Source organism: Ursus arctos, unplaced genomic scaffold (assembly GCF_023065955.2).
Source record: "Ursus arctos isolate Adak ecotype North America unplaced genomic scaffold, UrsArc2.0 scaffold_33, whole genome shotgun sequence".
Lineage (NCBI taxonomy): Eukaryota > Metazoa > Chordata > Mammalia > Carnivora > Ursidae > Ursus > Ursus arctos.
The window spans coordinates 26,281,502-26,299,951 of NW_026623019.1; the positions used below are offsets into that span (position 1 = coordinate 26,281,502).

Here is an 18,450-nt window from a genome sequence, read left to right on the forward strand (position 1 = left end):
CGCAAAGGTCAGTTTGCGGAGCCTTAAAAAAATGAATGAAAGAACAAGAGAGAAAATTCAAAAACAGTCAGGTACACCGTTAGAGTTACACGCTGTAGATATGACACTTTTATACTTAGAAAAAAGTACGGAGTGTTTTCTTTTTCTGCTTTGTTGTTATTTTCCTCTCATGTGAAACTGGTGAGTGACCAAAAAAAGGCAATGTGGTGGAAGCTTTCCTTCAGGGTAGCCCTCTGTCAGCAGGAGAAAAGGCCAGATCTTACCGGAGGGAGCATCCCAGTAAGCAGCTACTGTTACGTGGTGTAATGTTCGCCTCAGAAGCATTTTGTGGCCGTGGCTGCAGAGGGTGGCATACACTGATTTCTGCCCTCGGTCGCCATGAGCTTCTAGCTTTGAGGGCCCGTTTTAGGCTAGGGGCCTCTGCGGGTTCTTCTGCGACTGGGATTTTGTGAAATAGTGTTGAATAAAATGTCTGGCAGACTTGGGTCTGACACGAATTAGCTGTGGCACAGAGGTAGCCCCCATCATGTGGCATGAATGAGCTGGGTCTTTGTTTTCTCATATGTAGAATGAGGAGGGGTGGGTCTCTAAGATCGCCTTTAGATGGACTGTGCAGGGATTCCAGAACCAGTCTCTCGCCTTCCCCAGCTTCGGTGTTAGCTCATCTCCCTGACCCAGCCCATCTCCCACCTGTGAGCCAGATTCTACAGAGGCCTTTGAATCCTGTGTCCCTGCCTAAGATCTGCTCTTCTTACCCACACAACCCCAACCCCCATGGGCTAATCTCTTTTCCTTTCCTCCTCACCTCTAGTCCTCCATCGAAATGAACCTGTTCTCTTTCCCAGAGCCCTTCCTGGCAGCTGGCTGAAGAATGTGGCATGCTTGTTCATCTTGTGGGAGGTGGCTATGAAATAGTGTGCTGTCTCCCTCTGGGCCCTGGGACCATATAATACCCAAATCTAATGGGGGTTGACTCCATTATGGAAGAGTCAGGCATCTATGCGAGACTGGGGCGCTGAAATCACACCACCGGGTTGGGACTCCACCACCTCTGCCGTGATGTCCCAGGCTCATTTCCTCTAGCTTGTAGGTGCAGACATGGGGCTTAGGTGGTCACAAGCCATGCAGCACATCAGCTGCAGGTCCACTAGGCCTCCCTCCGGTCTCCCTGCTCTGGCCACTCTTGACTTCAGGGTCTGTTCCTGACCTGAGACAGCTGACTTCACACTGAGCTGGCCCAGGCCAGGGCGGGGCACTGACCTGAGGCACTGACCTAGGTAGGGTCCACCACTTTCTGAGGACAACACAGTTGTCCTGTCTTGTGCACTTTTCCACGGTGGGATGCAATAGTGTTTCTAATTCTCTGCTGCTTGAGAAGTATGGGAATTTTCCCAGATCTCGTGGTAGCTCCTGACATTTCTGCAGAGAAGGATCTTGAGTAGGGGAGGGACGGTCTATAGGATGAGCCATATGAGATGGCCCATTTGGGGACGTTGAAAATGCTCAGATATCAGCAGTTTCCTATGGTTCATCCCCAAAGTTGAAAAGATGGAGGAGTCCGGGCCTTGTCCTATTATATTTGCCTGATCAGCATGCTGGGCTTTCCTTAGAGTGTTATGTCGTAGGACGGGTCAGTATTCTACATCAAAGAATATCAGCGTACATGCTCTTATTACTACTACTGCTTATGCTGTTATTATGACTACTACTCCTTGAGACCACTTTAGAAACAGTTGGTAGCAATAGAGGGATCGCTAATCCACCCCCTGGGGGCCACCACTGCGCTGGCCCCAGGCCCCGGTCTTCCGCCTTTGGAACTAGTTCTTTACAAACACGCTTTCTCCTCCTCCGGGTCTCATCTTGTTTGACCCATGTGGTTAGTTTCAGTGATAAGGGACGTTAGGTGATCAATGGCCTCCGAGAGTGTGGCTGCCACAGTTTCATTTTCGAAATGTCATGGCAGTAAAAAGCCATTTGCTAATCAAAGGTGGGATTCATTGCCGAGCGCTGTTCACATCCATGCTGTCACTGCCTCACCCAGATTTCTCAGAGCAGCCGCTGGCTCGGTGTCATAGCTGTATGATGTCATTTCAATCATAACGTAATTTTCCAGCTGGCCAGGATGGAAAAGGGGTTTATTATAGTGGCATGTTTTCCACTGTGTCTGAAAGAAAATGAAGCAGGCATGGATATGGGGCAGTATCAGTTCTGTTTTTACAGGTGTGTCTGAAGGATACAAGGTACCTTTCACTTGCACTAGAAATGTGATTCTAAGGCAAAAGAAATTAAAAACAACAACAACAACCCTTTTCCTCAAGAGATTTAAAATATACACATAATTAGTGTTGGGAACTGGCCTGGAGTACAGTCAGCTTGAAGGACTAGAGGAAGGCTGCCCAATCTCTGGTCTCCTTCCTGTCCCTACCAACGGTACTCTGGCGTAATCTTTGCCTTGATTTTTCCAAGAAGAAAATGGACACCTCCCAACATACTTGTGTGTCTGTCTGTCTGTAACCTTTCGCTGGAGTACACTACATTGCAGAAGAGTGTGTAACCTAAGTGTGCGGCTTGCTGAAAGTTCACAAACGGAACATTCCTTTGTAACTAGCACCCTGATCAAGAAACAGAATGTGACCCATGCCCCGGAAGACCCCGCTGCCCCCTTCCGGTCACCTCCCACCCGACACACATGAGGCGCGGTGGCCTGACTTCTGAAAGCTGTGACACCGGTGTCGAGCTTCTGACCTGCAGAACCGTGAAATGATAGATCTGGGTGGTTTGAAGCCCCCACATTTGTGGTCATCTGTTACAGCAGCACCAGGAAACCGATACAGTGATGGAGCTGGTGAACGGGAGAGCCACGAGTCAGACCCACGGCTCTGGCCCCAAAGCGTGAGTTCTTAAAAACCACCATAATATATAGCATTGCTTTTAGCTTTAATGGGTTTTCAGTCTTCGCTGTAGGGTAAGAAGGTAAAATAAAAGTCTAAATGCCAGCCAGCATCAGGTTAAGTTGGGAAATAGGTAGACTAGGGCCTTGAAGGACATCCTCTTGCCCATCCTACGGTCCCCGTGTTCAAACTGGCTCCTGGCTAGAAAAATATGAGATACGTTCCTTCACTTTAGTGTGAATTCTTTTTAGTGCATTATTTCTTCTGAAAGGATTTGCATTCTTTTTTTTTTTTTAAGATTTTATTTATTTATTCGACAGAGATAGAGACAGCCAGCGAGAGAGGGAACACAAGCAGGGGGATGGGAGAGGAAGAAGCAGGCTCATAGCAGAGGAGCCTGATGTGGGGCTCGATCCCATAACGCCGGGATCACGCCCTGAGCCAAAGGCAGACGCTTAACCGCTGTGCCACCCAGGCGCCCCAGGATTTGCATTCTAAGAGACCCAAGGAATGGCTCTCTAACATCTATGAGAAGGAGGGTTGCACTAGGGTGCTGTAGCTGGCCCTACACCCATAAGCAAACCCCGTCTTCCTGCCCTCCTCTGCCATGGAATCAGATAAAACCAAAGAGCCTCTTCCCTGTGCTGCCTTACAGGTTGGGGTAACCAGTGAGAGGGAATCTGCTGTGGGCTCTCTAGGGCACATTTTGCTTTCTTGATGAAAGGGATAGATATTGCTGGCGCAGCACCCCTTTTCTCCTGCCTTTTTGTTCTATGTTGAATACAAATGTGGTGCCTGGAGCTGTGGTAGACAACTTGGGACCATGAGGTGGCAGGCCTGAGGACAAGAGTGAACACAGTAAAAATGGCTGGCAGAGTGGGATGGTAGAAAGATCCAGAGCTCTGATGGCATTGCTGAGTCACTGAACCAACCCCAGCAACCGCACTCTTCCAGGGGTCTTGTTACAGGAGGGACAAGAACCTCGTGTATGCCAGCATGGTTTGTCTTTTCTGCTACTTGCAGCTAGACATATTGCAAATAGATCCAGGTGTCTTTCACAAGACCAGAGGGCAACTGCCCAGGGCACTAAGAATTATTTAGGAGAGGAACTCCTGTGACCCTCCCCTGTACTTCCAGCCTGGTGAACACATCCCAGAGAAATGGGATTTAACGATAGATATCCAGTAAACACGGAACTTCATTTGGGGAGAAGAAAGGCAAGGACTTGGAATTTTAAATGAAAAGCTTAGTTAAAAACCAAGAGACTGGAGAGAGAAATCTTTTATTTGTTTATTTTTTGTTTCTGGGGCGGTTTATTACCTTTTAAAGGGAAATGCTGTTAAGTTCAATACCTCTGAGAATGACCATCTGCCCCATACTTTCTCGGACCACCCTGGAAAATAGGTATATTGTCCCTTTATATCCTCAGGCATGCTGTGCTAGTCTATTCGTGGAGTCAAATAAAGATTAGGGGATATGGCTATTGTTCTTAAGAGCAAAGTTATTTATGAACCCCCCCGATAGCCAGGTGGTCCCTTATCCTTAATGGCACTTATTGATGCAGATGAGTCCTTCCAAAAATTCAGAGGCCTTTACTTTGTACGTGACCACGAAGAAGATCTCTGACCGGATCAAGATGACTGGAGCAGGCTGATCCTTTCAGCAAAGGTGGTGATATATACTGCGGCGTCTGAATGCTCCTTTACAGCCTCGCGAGAACAATCAGCGAATTCATTCATTTAATTCATGAATTTCCCTTCTATTTACACTTTCAACAAACATGCCAGTTGTTTGCTTAGCTTGACAAGCTCTGCCTTCATTATAAGCCATTAGTGACTAGTAATAATTGCAACTGTGTTTGGATTTCAAAAATACAATACACCTAATTAATTCCACGCTTAGTAATATGGAATTTGTAGTGACGGACTTGAGTGAGGCTGAGGTTTGTTTGGGTCTTTGGCCTCTCCATGAAACAAGAGTTTGCTGAACTGTTTTCTAGACACGAACAAGGTTGATGGAATTTTTCATAAGAAAAACTAAATAAGAGATTAGGTCCTCCTGCTTATAAGGAGCCAGGCAGCAAATACAAATGAGTGAGTGGCGGAGCACCGCCTACAACACTTGGTCTTCTCTGCGCACTCTAATGGAGAAACGGGTAGAAGAAGTAGTTTGCTTTTCTCTTAATCCTGCTATAAGAGAGGAGGAGGTAAAAACCACACATGATTATCCATAAGTGGACTCAGCCAGTGGTGGGGTGGGGAGACAGGAAGGAGCGGTGGGGAGCTGGGGTCTGAGGGCCAGAGACCCCTCTAAAAGGATCAGCTGCTCTTCAGCTGCAGCCGTGACCTGGGAATGTGGGGCTAGTGTGGCCAGATCTTTCACATTTTCCGTATAATTATAAATCTGGATCTCAAGGGGAAATAGTCCCACTTAAAGCTTCAGCAGCAGATTTTTTTTCTTAAGTTAGCACCATGCCGCCCCCCACAATGTAAGTCTGTGGCTCTCAAAGGGTGGTCCCTGGACCAGCAACGTCAGCATCCCCTGGGAACTCACAGAAATGCTGAATCTCAGGTCCTGCCCAGGCCTCTGACTGTGGAGGTGGGAGCCCAGTGATCTGTTCTAACGAGCCCACCAAGTAGGGTTGCCAGGTTTAGCGAATATTGCATGGGACATGACATACACTAAAAAAAGTATTCATTGTTTATCTGAAATCCGGATTTCACTGGGTGTCTTATATTTATCTAGCAACCCTACCCCCAGGTGACCCCAAAGCACACTGATGTTGATCAAGGAAAACATGTGCACGAGCCAGGCTGCCGGTGTTGGAATCCGCTCCAACACGTACTAACTATGGGATCTTTGCACAAGCGATGTGACTTCTCCGTGGCTTAGTTCACTTGTGTGTAAAATGGGGATGATAATAATAATAACACCTCCCTCGCGGGATTGTTGTCAGAATTGAGTGGGTTAGTGAGGCGAAGTATGCAGAACCGCGCTGGGAGAGAGTAAGCATGTCCTAAGGTTCACCATCATCATTATTTTGTTTTTCCTCTCCTTTTCCCCCACCACCTCCACCACCATCGGACCAGCCATTAGGGAACCTTGCATCTGTCTTCCTGGCTCTACCTTTGGTTTAGAGAGAGATCTGATTCTGTGAGGCCATGCCCTAAGGCAGCTCTGGGGCTTGTTCTGACGCAGAATAGCCTAGTGCTTTGAAAGCTAGCTGACAGCGTGGCTGTCTAACATGAGGACCCTGGCTTCTGCACGTCTGCTTCCAGGACGTCTTTCTCTCCGCCTGCAGTGCCCTGCTCTGCTCAGGCCTCTCGCCATCCAGACCCGCTTTTCTGCCTCCTGTGTGCTCTCGCCAGCCCCCAGCACAGCACTTACACATCTTCCCGACTACATCCTGAGATTTCAGATTCCCAGAGTGCCTCTCAGTTGTGGAAGCAATGGATGACCTCCCCACCCCCACCACCCACCAGGTCCATTTCTGAGTACTCTTTGGGAAATCCCCACAGTTTCATTTTCTAGACGAGGAACATGGGATGACATGATTTGTGGGCCCAAAGAGTGTTCACACCGTGTTTCGAAGGAAACCTGTAACCACGCTCTTCTCACTGAGGGTTGTGCAAGCTGCCTGAACGTGTTGCTTCATGAAGCGGCTCTCCAGGCTTCTGCGTGGCCACAAATGACAGACTTGTACGCGCAGCGAAAACCAACTGGATGAGCTGTTGTGGTTCTCAGTTGCGCCATTTTGTTGCTGTTCTGGGAATGAAGCAAAATGCATTATTTTATTAAATAAAGATTTCCCCTCTATCACAGGGGAAGCTAATTTTATTAGCTCTTTTTATGGGAACAAACATCATCACCCTGGTGGGGAGGATGGGAGCAGGAGGGGGGTGAGGGAGTGGAGAGAATCACGTTTTGTCATCCATGTGCTCCAGTGGAGGCTGCCAACATGTTTTAATTGGTAATTACTTACCAGAAGCATTCTCTAGATCTGCAGAAAATGCACAGCTCTCGGTTCATCAGTGATTCCATGATTCAAAAGACATGCTCGGCTGCGAAAAATATTGTTCATGTAGTTTTCGTACGTGAGTCCCTGGTGTCCAAAACACCAGAGTGTTCAGTAACTTCAAAAAAAGTTGTCTCTTTGTTCTCATCTGTGAGAAAACAAAGACTCCATAGGTTGAACGTGCATGCTACGATTCAGAAGGAAAGAAGTCCAAATCTAGTTGAATCATTCAGATACTGGCCTCTGATTCTTTAGCTTTAAAACCTGAGACATCCACTTGTAGCTTTATTTAGCTTTTTAGATGAGCTGAACCACTAGATGCCAACCACTACCACCTTCCTCAGGCAGGGTAGCCCGAGTTAGAGGTAGCCAGCTCCTAATAATTGGCTGTTAGCACTGTCTGCACTGAGCATGCAGGGCTGAGGTCTGGACAGCGTTCCCCATGGACGATTTGCCCGGTGGGGCAGAAGGGCAGCGTCCACTGCTCTACTTTTTGATAGCTAAACACTCTGTCAAAGATGGCCTCCGTTTTCTTGAGTCAGAAGTGGTCTCTGTGTTTGCTAGAGCCAGAGATAGTCTCTGTTTTGTCACTGCCATGCTGTTACTTTTCCCATTAGCAATAGGTCTAAGGCCAACCCTAACCCAAATTACGAAGAGGGAAAAAATGTTTTGGTGTCCCCAGTGCCTCCCCTTCTTACCTCCTTGTGCCTCACTAGGAGCCCCCTCTCTCCTGCCAGCTGTCATCTGTGCTCAGCTTTTGAGCCTTTCCCCATCTTCCATGAGCACCCAAGCGAACCCTGGTGGGATGCAGACATCAGTCATTACACCTCTGTGTGCAATGGAAGCATAAGCTTCTTCCCCTAAGATAACTGCTTTAAACCAGAGATGGGAAAATTGTAGCCCCCGTCCATAGGTTGGTTTGTTTGCACATGGTGTTTTAAAAAATTGCTGCCTATTTCCCCCTATTGTTTTCTACTTCCCTGTTGTAGTTACCTGTTGCCCTATATCCTTATCACTCCCTAATCTCCTTCCTTCATCTTGTTATTCACTTCCCATCTTGTCTACTTCCTCTTTCCTTTTGTTATCTGCTTTCCTCATTTTATCTGTTTCCCACCTCTCCATGTCCCCTTCCCCATCTCCTTGTCCCCTTCCCTCTTCTCCTTGTCTCCTTCTCCACCATCTCCTTGACTCCTTCCCCCCTCCTTGTCTATTTCCCCCCTCCTTGTCTACTTCCCCATTATCTCCTTGTTTCCTTCCCCATCTCCTTGTCTCCTTCCCCATCTCCTTATCTACTTCCCCATCTCCTTGACTCCTTCCCCACTCCTTGTCTGTTTTCCTCTCTCCTTATCTATTTCCCCTTCTCCTTCTCTATTTCCTCATCTCTTTGTCTACTTCCCTCATCTCCGACATCCCTCATTTTATAATGTTCTTGGCTCCTGTGATCGTTTGAGTTTGTGATCTGCTTTAAACCATCTCTTCTTGAAAAAAAAAAAAATCAGAGGATTGTTTAGGGCAGTGAAATTACTCCGTGTGCTGTGTGATACTGTAATGGTGGTTACATTCATACATTTGTCCAAACTGATAGAATGTACCACCACAACAGTGAACCCTAAAGTAAACCATAGACTCTGATAATGAGGCATCAATGTATGTTCATCAATTGCAGTAACAACTGCACCATTTTGATGGGGCATGTTGATAGCAGGGGAGGTTGGGAATGTGTGGGTGGAGGGGGTATATAGGAACTCCATACCCTCTGCTAGTTTTGTTGTGACCCTAACACTGCTCTAAAAAATAATGTTAAAAAAAATCAGGCTGTAGCACAAATGGGTGGGAGATAGAGGTCAGGGAGAGTCTGACCTGTTGCTCTTTCTGGGCTCCTAGGGACTGGCCTGAGTGCCTTTGCACCTGCTTGGGTATCTAAGCATCCCCTTGAAGTGGTCCACAAGGGGCTCCTGGCATAGGACAGGGTTAGGAAGAATGAGGTGTTACGTTCAGGAATTTAGGTCCTTTGGGGATATCAGAAGTGGAGTAGTGATGTTTTCCTTGCTTTGTCCCCTATCCCTTCCATCCTCACCCTCCTTCCCACAAGGAAGAGGCTGAAGCTCTGTGATCAAAAGGCCTGATAACCCTGGGCCAGTTCTGGCTATGACATAGATTTCAGGGACAGAGGTCCCAGGGCATGGCTGATGGCTTCCCTTGGGTGGACTCTGAAGATGGAGCTCCAACAAGGGCATCATTGTACCCCTGGGCTTGGCACAGAGGGATGGGAGCCCAGAAGTTGTAGGTCTAAACCCAATGACCCTGGGCTAGTGGGTTAGAGTAAGGCTTTGGGGTCAAGAGCGTATATGCCATTACTTGCCAGCTGTGTGACCTTGAGCTAGTCACTTTACCTTTCTCTACCTCACTTTTATAATCTGTAAAATGGAGGCAATAATAAAATCTATCTCCTCAGGTCATGAGGTAGGTCAGATATGACGTACAGTGCCTAGCACACAGCAAGTGCTCAAGCAAGAAGGAGTCTTTAGAAGGAAGATACATTTTTGGTAGAAATCTCTGGAATGTGGCTCTGGGCATTCTCTTAGTCACTCTCTGCTCTAGTTATGTTGGCAGTTTCAGCCAAAATCCATTTAGGTAAATGAGTAGATGTTTTACTGCCTATTTGCTATTCAGAATTTTTAAAGGAAAACTTATACTTAATGTTACCCTTTTCTCTCGAACCTAGATCCCAGTGTTGATCAGATGTAGTAAGTTATCTTCACGTTTTTAGAACTGGTTTCTACCTCAAGCTCCTGAAAATCCCTGTCCCCAGAAGAACATTCCCTCATCTTCTATGGCTCCAGTTTAAAGACTATGCTGTGTGGCCACAGTGGGCTGCCAGATGGGGCAGATGGAACGTAGCTAGTCCCTACTGAGCCATCTCAGAGCCAGATGGGAGCCAGGGCTCTCCAGGTCATCTGGGCCACCCCTTTGCCTTTGGGACCACGGATGCAGCCCCTACATTAGATTGCATGCAGGAGAGGGGGACTGCAGGAATTCATTGCAGAGAAGAGGGGCCCCAAGTTGAACATTTTGCTTTGTAAAAACATGGGTTGAAGTGCTCGGCGTGTATCACATCACACCTTAGAATGAAAGAGGAAACACATCCTGAATCTTCGGGAGTGGTAGCTAAGATTTGTCCTCCCTTGCAGGTTGCCCCAGGCTAACTATGAGTCTACTTTTAGTTGTCCAAATTAAATTAGCAAGTCATTAAGTCATACAAGCAAAAGTTGCTTTCACGCGATTATGAGACACTTAAAGCTATCCAGTTTGTCTTTGGAGGGAAAGGAGCCTCTGTTTCCCTCTTTCCTGGTTCATCCTTCCTCTCCCTAATGGGATACTGGGGTCCACGTGTGGAGATTGTGAAAAACTTTGAATCACTAAGAAGCTCAAGTTTGAGGAGTGTAAGTTGGTTTCCTGGACGCACTTCCCAAGGATCCGTATAAAAAGTGAATCTGCTCCCCCCGGGGATATTGCAATTAGCTCCAGTATCATGGGAGGGGTGGCCTGGGGCTCTTCTTGTCCTTAACGGAAAGCCATTTCCTGTCCTCCTGGTCGCACCGCAGCCTGCTCTGACCGGCTGAGGCGCAGAACTGAGCAGAAACGGGTAAGGGCTGGACCTCTCTCTTGGGCAGTGGGATGGGCCACGCTGGTCACGTCTCCCTGGACAAAGCTGAAATAAATCACAGAACAGCCCCTGCTTAGGATCTGATGAAATTCTCCATTTCCGCTCCAAATTGAATTCCTCCCGAAGAATTGGAGCGGCTCTTGAGAGTAATGAAGGCACTCCTTCCTCCTCTGCTGGAAGCATGTTTTAAATTAACAGGCACAGCCTTCTAATCTGGGTGGGGAGGTAGCTTTTAGGAACAGTCTTGGGAAGCTGCTTTCGGGCCAGAAATGATATTTTTAATCTCGAGGGGCAAGGCAGCAGACATCCAACACCACGTGGCCTCCTCCGGAGGGAGCAGCCCCGCTGGTGGTCTCCTGGGAAAGAATGAGAACACGTGTCCTGCTGTCGCTCTGTGCCGCCCCCCTGCCTGGCCGCCCGCTGTCCTCCTCGACCACTTGTAGCGAAAGGGAATTTATGATGGAGAATGCAAGCCAGGGGGCCGGTGCTTTCTGAGAGTTGAAAGTATTACTTTCCCGCCCATCTCTTATTTGGGAGAAGTGATAAACTCTGTGAATTAAAAAAAAAAAAAAAAGACTGTCTTTAGGATGAAGATATTATTGAAGTGATTATCTTCCATCCTCTGCAATGATGAATCGACAATTTGGCATTTGTGGAGGCAGCTGACACAGGCCCTTTCAGGGGAGAACAAGAAAACCTGTTTTCCAGTGGGCCTTGTCAGAGTGAAGACGGATGACCTGCTGGCTGATTAGGACCATGAATAAGGCTCTGAGAACGCGGGAATGTGTGAGGAACCCAGGGGTGAAACTTATAAATCAAGGCTAAGGTAGAAGTAGAAAATTCTAAACATCCATTCTATCTTGAAGGTGGGCAGGAAGTAGATTATCTGTTGGTAAAGGAGTATTTAATATTAATCCTTGAAGGGAGCTTAAGAGCATTATACTTTTCCCCACTCACTGTTGAAAAAAAGCGGTTAAAAAAATCCTGCTTGACAGGAGAAATTCTGACTTGTGGGGTCGAAAGGAGAGGAGGAAATTCTCCTTAAAAGTAAATTCTATTGGTTCTTTTATGTCAAAATTTTGTTAACAACCCTTGAGAAAGGTTATCAAAACCTGACTCCATGTTTTTAATTTAGTTTTAAGAAGGAAGCCATTTCCTTCATAGGAAAATACGACCCCAGAGTAGCCCACAGGTAAAACCCACCTCAGAGGGCCGACTCCACTGCAGGACAATTTAGGATCTGGTTCTCAACTGGAAAATTGCTTTTCAGGGAGAAGGTCGTGTTTTCCACTGATAATAGGGTCCCTTATATCAAGTGAAACGCCCTTCCTTCCGACCCAGGAGGACATTTAAGCTTTGATCTTTCTCAGAAGACAGTAGGAAGTATATTTATTCCCGGCTAGGAAGAAGGGACTGGGGATGGGAAGTGGAAGTGTAGGATTCCGCCCTGAGCCCAGCCAAGACACACGGGGCCCAGCGCCAGTGGAGTCCTGGCAGGTGGGGAAGGAGGTCTGGTGGAGACAACAAAGGCCGTTGGAGGGAAAAGATTAAAGGGCAGGAAAACGCACAGCCACCCCCCCCCCAGCTGCTTTTGTGCATTCCTTCAGGCTCTCTAGACTTTGATATTTGCATAAATGGGCCTTGGCTAGGCTTCCACACTGGGACAGAACAGTGAGCGGTCACCGCGGACAGGGCAGGCTTTTTCTTCATGACCAGTCTGGCTGCGATTTCGGTCATCAGCTTGTGTAACCTCCCTGGGTTGAGCGGGTGGGTCAGCCCTCCCGTCTCTGTCACTGTGTGCACACCGTCTGTGTCTCTGGCCCGCAGACCCTTCCGACACAGGCTTGTCTTGGAGCCTGTTTACAAGGCCTGCAGTTACTTCTGTTTTGTTTTAGCCAAAAGGGTGAAGTGCTGCCAGCAGTATGTCTGGAATGTTATTTACTTGGTACATTTCTGTGGCTTTTCTTTGTAGCGCTGCACATGCCAGAGCAAGGGGTCATTGACTTGAAAATGCCAGGTTTCGCAGTTTGTCTTCTCCACGGGGCAACTTGCTCAGTAAGAAGGAGGTTAGCTCCTGTGCCTCTCCGTTCCCTCCTCCCGCCTTCCTCTCTTCCTTCCTTCCATCTGACCTCCCTCCCATTCTCGCTCTTTCCTGCCTCCTTTTCTTGTTGGCTGGCGCCTGCCGCGCATGACCCCCGTGTCCTAAATGCCCCAAGTGCACTTTTAATTCCCGGGGTTTCTGGTGGGCTCTGCCGAGGGCCTGGCAGACGCTTTTCATTTGCGCGCCTGCCCTGTTATTATTTCACATGAAAGCTGTCTATTTTGGCACACGTGGCCCCTGTGATTTCAGTGGAGCTCTCGGAGCTGAATGGGCGATGTTGTGCAAGGGCAGTGCAGGTGGGGCTTTCTCCACTGGTGGCCGTGGGGGCGGAGGACGGATCGGCGCGCGGTCCTGGCTTGTGTGCACCCGACATGATAGCAAACAAATGGCTTTTGAAGGAAGGAACCAGTGTGTACGGTTTCTTAATTTGGGAGGTTTCACAACTGTTCTCGTTCAATTGATGGAGGAGAGGTTTTGGGGTTTTTTGGGTTTTTTTAAGAGCAAATTCTTCATGAATAAAACTTAAACAAGTCCTGGATCAATGAGCAATGTGGAAGGTGGACACACAGAAGTTTTTCTCTCCATCTCTTCTGCTTTCAGCCTCCCTTTCTCCCACTTCGTCTATGCAATTCTAATCATGGTATTTGGGGTTTTAAAACAAGGTATGGAAAATGCGATTAGATAAATCTCCCCAGCTGGTGCCAGCCCCGGGGCGTTTGCACACCTGGGTGGGTTCCTCCCCCCCCCCCCCGCCCCCCACGCCCTGCCCAGTTTTGTGAGGCCTTGTAAGTGTATAAGCCTCTACCAGGAGGAGATGAGACCTTTGAGAAGCTTTGCCTTACAGAGACTCAGCCCTTCTCCAAGTCTCTGGGAAACCTCGCCCACCCATGACACCTGTTAGTGTGTTAACTCCATAGCCAGCCCCAGTCTGAAATGGAAAATTTTGGTCCCATTCTTCTCGGCTTTTCCTGTCCTTCTGCATGACTTCTCAATTTGTGTGTAAGCTGCTCGGATTTTTGGCTGAAGGGGCTTCTTTGATCACTCTCTTGACAACATGGGCTTCACAGTCTCACACCTGCTCTTCTTTTACAGTCCAGATTTCAGAGTAAATGCTTCCATTGCCTTGTCATTTCTTCGGTATAAAACTTTGGTGCAGGTTACTCATTACAGGTAATAGCCGTTGGATGACGGAGACAACTGCTTGGCACAAACAGCCACCTCAACCGCTGCCAGAAACGTAAACCGCCGCTTGATTTATTTCTGAAAGCATCTAAGCTGCAAGCCTACGGGTCGTGATCTGGCATGCACACGGGAATAACAGGCTCGCCAGGCTGAGAAAGCCGCCCCGTGGGGCAGCCGCGAGGGCAGGCTCTAACAAGACTCCCGTGTGTTTTCTCCCCCATTATCCACAGCCCACACATCATCTTCCTCTCTCAGAGCATCTTGACGGGAGCGAACCATCTCTGTGGGACCCGGCTCTGCCATGAAATCGCTCACGCCTGGTTTGGCCTAGCCATCGGGGCCCGGGACTGGACGGAGGAGTGGCTGAGCGAAGGGTTCGCCACTCACTTGGAAGACGTGTTCTGGGCCGAAGCGCAGCAGGTAGGGTTACAGTGACCCTAAGCATTTCCCGACCTGGATCAGACTCTGTTCATGGGCATCCGTTCATTCCACAGGTTCAGAGAGGGCTTCTGGCGCGCTAGGACTGTGCTGTATGCTGGGGAGAGAGGGGACTCCCTGAGCCCTGGGGGTTCTCCCTGTAGGGATAGGAGAGGGGACAGTGAAACAGACAAGCACATCCCTGCCATGGCAGGTGGCGAGCACCGTGAAGGCAGCTGAGGCTGGGCGGAGTGGCGGGGAAGCCCGGTTTTACAAGGCACCGAGAGAAGGCCTCTCTGATGGTGGACGTTTGAGCAAAGACTAGAAGAGAAGGTCATGCCGTGGCATGCTCAAGCACTCCCCTGTGGTTATGGTTGTGGCGACACTGACTTGTGTTTGGTTGTTTTTTGGTTTTGGGGGTGTTTTGTTTTTTTTTTTACTAATAAGATGAAACTTTAAATCAGGAGGCATGGTCTCAGATGTCCGCTGGCAAGTAATGAAGAATAAAGCGGCTGGTATTGTAGGTTAGGGAGTGCTGAGGGCAGGGACAAGATGGCAGCCTCCCCTCTGCTGGGACCAAGCGTGGTGGTATCGGCGGGCGGGCTCAGTGGAGCCTGGCCTCCTAGTTGTTTCAAAGGAAGTTCTAAATCTGGATTTTTATGTGAGATTTAGTAATGTAAAAATCCTATGCCAACTAAACATACCCAGAGGTATGGGCACCACGCTCCCAGTTTACAACCTCTACTTTAAAGAGCTGACTGCCGGTTCTAACGAGGATATGGCAGCTCAACTGCCTCCTGCTTATTTTTCAGTTCCTAATATTTGGTCACTCTTTTCCGGGCCATTCCCACCCCTTACACACTGGACTAGTTAACATTTTCTGAAATCCTCAAGGTTGTGCATACCCGTATGCTTTTGTTCAAGTTCCTTCTGCCTGTTGAAATCCTGTTTATTTTTCACTAACCAGCCGAAGATCACCTCTGGATAGCCCAGACTGATCATTCCACTCACAATACTTACCATTCTAGAAGCTTTAAACTCCCACAGTATTTGGTACTTACCCCTTTTTCCTCACTTCTTTCTTTTTCCTCCTGTCCTCACAACTAGACTGTGACCTCTTTCAGAGTGGAGCTGCAGCTTACTCACCCTCCCACCCCCGCGGCACCTTGGCCAGCAGTGTGTGCATCTGTGTCCCCTGCCACACAGTGAAGAGAGGCCATGTGGCAGATCTGGGCAAGGTGGTGGCATTTGGAGTCGGATCGGGCAGGGAATCCCAGCCATGCTGTCAACCAGCTCTGGAAATGTAGGTAGATTACATAGCCTCCCTGACCCTCAGTTTCCTCATTTGGGAAATACTTATAAGAATGCATCAGCTGGCATGGCGAACGGGATAATTATGGAGCTCGTGCAGGAAATGCCAGTGCTCTTTTTCTCTTCTCTTTCTCTCTGTATTTTCCACCACCTGACTGACGCACAGTGGGCATTCAGCAAGGGTTAAATAGGCCGATATAATTGAGCCTCTATCATCATCCCTTCTCTGGGGTGCTTCTGTCCTGAGACGATCAGATTTGTGCTGTTCTTGGTAATCGTGAGTATATTTCAGGCATCTAACGATGATCTCTCTGTTCTTTATCTCCTGTATCCCCAAAAAGCACTCCTCCATTGCTTTGGCCCCTGCCCATGTTTTCAGAGGGTCAGTCCTGAGTCTCATTGCTTAGGTTCTGCCTCTTACTGCCCTGAATATGTCCATCTCCACTAAGAGAGGCATGAAGCCGGTCTGGCCTCATCCCACAGCTGCATACCTTCTGTGTGTCCGTTCTGTGCTAGACCTGTAGGGATAAAAGGATGAGTGAGACCCAGCCCTCCTCTGAAAGAGGTCATAGTTTAACTGTGAAGATAAGAAAAGCACACAGTAGAGGGAAGAGGAAAATAAGTTAGAAGAGAGAGGCAAACACCAAATATTGTATGAGTTCAAAGGTGGGAGAGGTCAGGCCTGAGCAGATCCAGAAAGTCTTCTTGGAGAAGGTGACTTCTGACATGGGCCTCAAAGGGAAAGTAGAAGTTGTGGTTTCTCTGTACCTCCCTTTCCCTTAACCTGGAACAGGGGACAACCCACCTCGTCATCCTTTAGGGTCTAGGCAGTATCTCTTCAATATGTGAAAACACTTTGGTGTGAAGCAAAGTGGCCATTCTGGATTCCAGCACAAAGTTTGGAAACCTTTCCAGAGCACATCGATTACTCTAGCCCCTTCCTCGAAGGAGCTGCTCTTGGTCCCTGATGAGTGTCTGCAGCAGACCTTCCAAGCAGAAGAGGAAGGCTCTTCAGGGCAGGGGAGGGTGGGTCGGCCACCGGACTCTCCTGGTCAGCAGCAGATGCCTCGGGGGAGGTGGGGGTGGCGCACATCGGCCACTTGCTCCAGGTGACTGCTCTGCAGCACTGAACATTAGCGAGCACGGCAAAGTGAGGGAGGGGGAAACCACTGAACGAAGAGGTAGAGAGTGGCGTTCCGCTTGGAGTGGTGGTCCACAGGGGAAGGGAACTGAGTTAGTTGCAAGATTGCATCATGTAACTTGTCATCAACCTGGATAAAGTCTAACCTCCTCACAGGTGTCTTAGCTTGGGCCGCCGTAACACAATACCACAGACCGGGGGGCTTCAACAACACTTGTTTGCTCATGGTTCTGAAGGCTGGAAGTCCAAGATCAAGGCGCTGACAGGCCTGGATTCCGGTGACACCCTTCTTCCCTGGCTCGGTGGCGGCCACCTCCTCTCTCTGTTGTCCCTTGCATTTCCTCTGTGCACATGTAGAGAGCGAGCTCTGGTGTCTCTTACTTTTCTTGTAAGGACACCAGTCCTGCTGGACCAGGGCCGACCCTAATAACCTCATCAGTCGTAATTACCTCCTTAAAGGCCCCATCTCTAAGTACGGTCACAATGGGGGTTAGAGCTTCAGCATATGAATTTTCCACTCATGATTCGGCCCCTAGCAACAGGGCACACAGAATCTGTGGCTCGTCTGGCCTCTGCTGGCTACTTGGCACCTCTGTCTCTCCCCAGGTAATGGCCCGCTCCCCACCCGACCACATCCCTCACGGTTCTCCAAACATATCATGCTCTTTCCAGGCCCCTTGAACCCTGCACATGCTTTCCCTCTTCCTGAAGTCCCTCCTCCCCAGGCTGACTCCTGCTTTCCCCGGGGACCGGGGACCGGTGCAGGCCCCACCACCTCCTCAGGGAAGGCTTCTGATTCACCTGGTTGGCCAGAGGGCATCTAGGTCCTTCCTTAACCTCTGCCATCGCCACACTCTCATGGCTAGTGTTCTTACAGGCTGTGTCCATGTTGTACCCAGGGTCTGGCAGAGACTCAGTAAATACCTGTTGAATCAACTCTTAAGGATCTTTCATTTCCAGAAATGCCTGTTGATACTGACATCTCCCTCCCAGGCGGATGTTCTGCTGCCCTCCCTTACAGAGACTTGAGCCATGGGGCCTCATGCGCCTAGTGGCAGCGGCCGGTTCTCGCCAGCAGGGCAGGGTGTGATGGCGTCCCCCTCCCCCGGAGTGAATCCAGGCAATACACTCTTTCTGGTTGTATGCAGACAGAATCATCTGGGCTGCATTAGCAGGCTCCACTGTAAACAGCCCTTAACCAAACTGAAGGCTGGGAAAAGCAGAAGGTAAATGGAGGCGACCTTCCCCACCCTGTGCAGGAAGACAAAGCAGGAAAGGGCTGGATGGAATCAGAGTGGAAACGGCCCTCTAGGGAAGCCTGCTCTTTCTGGGCCCTGGGGTGTGTGAGGGGGTGGGTTCCAGACAGCCAGGCCCAGCTCCGTCACCAGCAGGAGAGTGAGCGGCTGGGTCTTCGTGTGAGGACCTACCAGACCCCTTTGGCCCTGTGACTTTTCTGATGGGGTGCCAGGCATGGCGGGGAGGCTATCTGTGCCGTCACCCTGAAACTGAGCAAGCTGCTCCATCGGGCGGCTGTGACCCCGCACGAGGACCACAGTGACTGTTTTGTGCACATGTGTTTGTGTGTCTGTGGCCCAAGCAGCTGGCCCCCCACGAGGCACAGGAGCGGCAGGAGCTGAAGGCTTGTCTGCGCTGGTGTCGCCTCCAGGACGAGGTGCGGAACTCGCCCGAGGAGATGCAGGTGTTGAGGTAAAGCGCCCCGCGATC

General features: G+C 49.2%; 1 protein-coding gene across 11 annotated transcripts in view; it reads left to right on the forward strand.

The window, feature by feature from the left end:
* The window catches only part of AOPEP (aminopeptidase O (putative)), a 325,938-nt gene that overhangs the window by 165,199 nt on the left and 142,289 nt on the right, over positions 1 to 18,450 (forward strand). For 10 of the 11 annotated variants that reach the window (XM_026518708.4, XM_057305595.1, XM_048218337.2 and 7 more), the window contains 2 exons: positions 14,087 to 14,276; positions 18,326 to 18,432. The exons of the other annotated variant lie outside the window; for it this stretch is intronic. In XM_026518708.4, the coding sequence (XP_026374493.2) occupies positions 14,087 to 14,276; positions 18,326 to 18,432 (297 nt within the window). The remainder of the gene's footprint in view (positions 1 to 14,086; positions 14,277 to 18,325; positions 18,433 to 18,450) is intronic. 11 annotated transcript variants of the gene reach the window in all.